We start from the raw sequence: 4,811 nt of genomic DNA, 5'->3' as shown, positions 1-4,811 counted from the left end.
TTTCCTTTTCTGGAATGTTTTCTCTCTTCCGTTTTCCTTTCTCTCAATCTATTCAATTCTCCCCCTTCTTCAATGCCCTTTAATAATCTACTGTTATCATTAATATATTTTTATAAACAGTCATTCTCATTGGATCTCAAATCTGTTTGTCTACCAGTCAAAATTTACAGGCTAATAGGAGATATAAAAGAAAATAATGTCGGGGAATTTGTTTACTGTCTATTGGCTTATTGGTACTTGTTCTTCGTCTCTTTATGAACCTGAGCACCGAATTTGTATTTGGATCTGTACTGATCATTATCCTCTTTCCAATATTTGTTTTTTTTTTTACATATGTAACTTAAAGTACTTGCCTCGTTGTAATTCATATACAATATTTTGTTTACCGATCAAGATCATATTACAGCTGGATTCAAAAGTATTGATTCTACGATTGCCTATATTATAAATGGCAACACGTAGAACATATACATAATTTTAACTAATATCTGCTAAGGTGTCTGTTTATATAAGCGTTATATAATTTTAACCATTACCACTAGAGCTCCATTACCTAAAGAGGGAACTTGAACAGAGATGAGATTCAAAAGATGATCAAATCATCAATGTTAGAGTCCGATATGAAACCCAAATTTCACTTAATTTTTCACAATCAAATCGACAATCAAAAATTCAATGACTGTATATTAGTAGTCTAACTACATTAGTAATATGTATTTTCAAACTTGGTCTACATCACAACTCTGATCACCACATATATACAGATTCTACACATTCTAATCATATTACTTCACTTTTTTTTTTTCCTCAAGAAAGTAAATCCATCTATTATTGAATTTACATTTACATTTTATATTTGTGTTTCTTACATAGCAATGTCCTGAATTTTAGAGATCAAGACAGCCACAGACTTCGAAACAGCAGCCAATACATTGGAAACAAGCCAATGCTGCACAAAGCTGTGATAAGACGATTGTACACTGATCGCTAACCTTGGAAACGCACCGCAAGCAACACATGCAGCAAACGCGATCCACCACTCCCGACGCCGCTCTTATCAGTATCTCTGCTCCTTCCGGCTCCTTTGGCTCCTCCATCCACGGCGGCACGTTCTTTAACGTAGCCGTCACGTTACCGAACCCAAAACCTTGCTTCCCAAGCAAACTCGTCTTCTCGCTGTTCCTCTGCATCTGCTTGTGGATTTGGTACGATGGATTCCTAAGAATCTCCTTTATTGAAACTGGTCTCTCCATAGTCTTCTCTTCCTCGTTTTGCTGGAGTGATAGAACTATTTGCGTGTATTCGCTAGGAAACCCTGTTTGTATACTCAATCTAGTGACCTGATGTTTCAAGAAAAAACAAAGATAGAAAATTAGTTAAAAGAAACAAACAAGACCAGCAATGTCATCAAATCACAATCCTTGCACCTTCTCTTGTAGCTCTTTCTTGTCTTCGAACCAAGCTTGAGCAGTGAGTTCATCGATTTGTCTCCTCGCAAGAACCTGTTTCCTTAGAGGTTAGAAAAACAAGCTTTGCTGCGTTGCTTACATTTTTCAGGTTTATATATGATTGTAATAAAGTAACCTTGTCTAGAGGAATGTCTTTAGCTTTCTGCACAGTTAACTCAATAGTGAAACAGCTCAAATCAGCCAGTGTGCCTCTGAGTTCAACTTCATCTGGGAACTGTCCTTTGTATCTTCCAGACAAGATCAATGGCTGACCGAGCGTAATGTCTGGAATCTGAGAAGGAAACATCTGCAAAAGACGAGAAGACAAGGAGAAGGTGAAGAATTGAAATCCAAGAAGTTGATTTTGTATTCAAAGCTGTAAAGTACCTCGACTGAAGGGAGGAGTTTGAGAGCATCGAAAGTGGTATTGGCTACGATTGTTGAAGAAGCTGAATCAAATAGCCTACTCATCTGATGCTCGAACGAATCTGGCTAGGTGTATTGTTAATACAGAGTCTTGATTCTGAATTAGCAGTATCAGCGATAGTAAAAAAGAAACAGAGCAAACCAGTGGGGATAACAATTTTACCTGTATTGTTTGTGCCATCATAGTAACCATTCCCTATTCGTGCTAGCATTTGCAAGAAGTAATGGTTGCAAAACGAACCTGCGGAATGTTTACAAATCAAGATTTATGATAATTTTTATGAGAGAAACAAGCAAGCAAAAGAAGAGTATATATACTTTTACTTACCAATGCCAAAGGTAGATATCCTTGGAGAAATCGATTTTTCGTTTCTGCTACAACATTCTTTCATTGCATTACATATCTCTCTCTCATTTTCAACAGATCCATCAGTGACAAGGTATACAAGAGGAACTCCGTTCTTGCTTCCTTCAAGCAGCTTCATTGCCTAAACACACATGAAGAGTCTAAAAGTCTTAACTTATGGTCTTGGCAAGAAATCAGATAGTAACAGAGGTTTTAGACAAGGACCTTTTGGAGTGGAAGCAACATGTTTGTTCCACCACTTGCAATCAAATTACTATCTAGCCATTCAGTCACAGCAGAGATAGTTTCGTCTGTTGCAAACTCCATTAAAGTTGAGAACTCAAGAATGTCGTCATTGAAAGCGATTATGTTGAAAACATCTTCAGCTTCTAGCTTAGCCAAAGACTCTAACAAGGCTTTCTTAACATCCTCGAGCGGCTTCCATTTCATGCTTCCACTAATGTCGATCACAAACACAACTCTTCTTTTGAAAATCTGCTTATGCTTGGTGGTTCCAGGGAAAAGATACAAACAGAACATCCCTCTTTCATCTGAATCCCACGGAGATGGAGACTTGACCAAAACATGGCCACTAAGATCACCAGAGGAAACCTGAAAGGAAATATCAATCTTAAAGCAAAAAGAAGAAGAATAGAAGAACGGTTCAGAGAATTAATCAAGAGCCCTCACATTGAATGAAACACCAAAATCAACCCTTGACCAAGATGATACTTCAGCTTCATACTCGCAGCTTAATTTACCGGCTTCACGGTGAATCACCTGAGAAAATGGTCACACATTACACAATCCGTATAGTACCATTCTGAAGAAGTTGTTGATATAAATTACTACCTTCAAAGGATGGCTTGTATAACTGCAAGCTATCTCGCCGCCATTAACACAAGAGTTGAGATTTAACACAATCTTTTCTCGTTTACAAATCTCTTTTCCTACAGGAGTCACATAAGCAGGGAATCTAAAAGGCACGTTGAGATGAAACTTGCCGTCTCTGTAGACCAATTTCTGTGACCAATTCACATTGACCGAAAAGATTGATCCTCCATCAACCTATTACATTAATAACAACATCCAAAAGCTTTTAGCATTTAATTTTCCTTGATATCTTTAACAAAGAGGGCAAAAAGGATATAACTAACATGTGGGATCTTGAAAGTAAAGATTTGAGATTTCAAGAAACGTGAATCTTTGTCTTTTTGAAGGTTATCAAAGTCAGCAGTTTCTTCCTCTGTAACTAGTTTGGTCTTGTAAGATTTCTCATTGCTCAGAACATCAATCTCAGCACCTAGAAGTGAACCCTGTTAGCAAAATCAACAACAAAAAAAATGCCTTCGATTATCCCCCCTAAAAATATCTACAAAAAAAAATTGTGCATTTCAAAAATCTCGAGAATATATTGGAATTTGAAAATAGTAAAAATATCTGTAAAGTAATGCTATAAAAAGCAAAAATAGATAAAGTAGATTTTGTCGTTTATTTTTGGTTGTAAATTTTTAGTAATTTACCTTCTCCCCCATGGGAACAGCGAGGCAGCAGTCAAAGCGTTTGCTATTCATAACGCAGTGAACGCGCCACCGTCCGGAGACGGTGAAAAACGCCGTGTCGAGCCAACAATCTACTCTCATCTCTATTCCGAGCATCTGAAGCGGCACGAGCGCCGACGGATCGCACCGTGCGTGAACGTAAGGCTGGTAGCTCGGAACGTCGGGATTATCAACAGCCACCGGATCTGTGATTGAAGCGTAGGCAGTAATCGCCGTCGGAAGAAAATTCTCCGGCGATGAAGGAGGATCCGGGAGTAAAGGAGGAGTGATGCCTTTGCCGTAGTATATCCTTCTTGAGAGCTTAAGACCTTGCTCTACTCTGATTGCGAATTCTTCCGACATGTTTTTTTTTTCCGGCGATGAAAAAAAAAAAAGAAGGTTAGGGAGAGTGAGAATCTGAAGAGATTATCTCAGGACCGTGATTAAAGGGGGGGAATTAAATCGGCCGGTGAAAGGAACGGCAACAGAAGATTTTAATAAGTGGGATGATAAGCCAATGGATTTTATACACGTGGAAAGTATCCTGCCGCCACAACAGTCACGGATTTTTTTAATATATACATAGAGATAATTTTATATTGGTTTTATTATGGTGAAAATATTTTTTTTTTCTCTCTTTTTCCTTTCCCATAAAATAGTGTTTTTCTTTTCCCCCACCAAATCATTGTTTCTATTCTAGTTGTTTCTATTCTCCAAGATGTTATTTTGTCAAAAAGAAATCCCCCCTTTGTATCATGATTATGTATCTTCTCAATCTATATGAGATATCATTTCGCTTAAAAAGAAAGTTTATTTTTCCAACTGGTTTAAACTTTGAAACTAACTCAATAATAGTTTTGGAGGTTTTTGTCCTTTTAGGCATAATGTTGCAATTGATAGTTGAAATGTTGAATATCAGTGTTAAGCGTCAAAAATACATTCATTCCGAAAAAAATATATATACATTCATTTCAAACGAAGATGAAAGAAAAATGCTTTCCTTGATTTTTGAATATTAAAAAAACTTTGGTGTTTTAGAGAAACGTGTTT

General features: G+C 37.1%; 1 protein-coding gene across 1 annotated transcript; it reads right to left on the bottom strand.

The window, feature by feature from the left end:
- Positions 1-797: 797 nt before the first annotated feature.
- On the bottom strand, positions 798-4,218 carry LOC18009152 (inter alpha-trypsin inhibitor, heavy chain 4). Its single transcript, XM_006390588.2, has 11 exons — positions 3,744-4,218; positions 3,378-3,536; positions 3,073-3,288; positions 2,911-3,000; positions 2,446-2,832; positions 2,203-2,362; positions 2,038-2,115; positions 1,836-1,936; positions 1,585-1,755; positions 1,428-1,502; positions 798-1,340 (listed from the first exon to the last, which is right to left on the bottom strand). Exons 1-11 carry the CDS (start codon positions 4,122-4,124, stop codon positions 888-890), a joined length of 2,271 nt encoding a protein of 756 aa, XP_006390650.1. The 5' UTR covers positions 4,125-4,218; the 3' UTR covers positions 798-887.
- Positions 4,219-4,811: the final 593 nt, after the last annotated feature.

Source organism: Eutrema salsugineum, unplaced genomic scaffold (assembly GCF_000478725.1).
Source record: "Eutrema salsugineum unplaced genomic scaffold, Eutsalg1_0 scaffold_9, whole genome shotgun sequence".
In the NCBI taxonomy this organism is placed as follows: Eukaryota; Viridiplantae; Streptophyta; class Magnoliopsida; order Brassicales; family Brassicaceae; genus Eutrema; species Eutrema salsugineum.
The sequence above is the reverse complement of the archived record's forward strand: the minus strand, read 5'-3'. Positions and strand labels throughout refer to the sequence as shown.

Coding starts and splice junctions, on each gene's coding strand:
- LOC18009152 (XM_006390588.2), bottom strand. CDS start 4,124: ATGTCGGAAGAATTCGCAATCAGAGTAGAGCAAGGTCTTAAGCTCTCA. Junction 3,537..3,743: donor CTGTTCCCATGGGGGAGAAG/GTAAATTACTAA, acceptor TTTTGCTAACAG/GGTTCACTTCTAGGTGCTGA. Junction 2,833..2,910: donor ATTTTGGTGTTTCATTCAAT/GTGAGGGCTCTT, acceptor ATTTCCTTTCAG/GTTTCCTCTGGTGATCTTAG.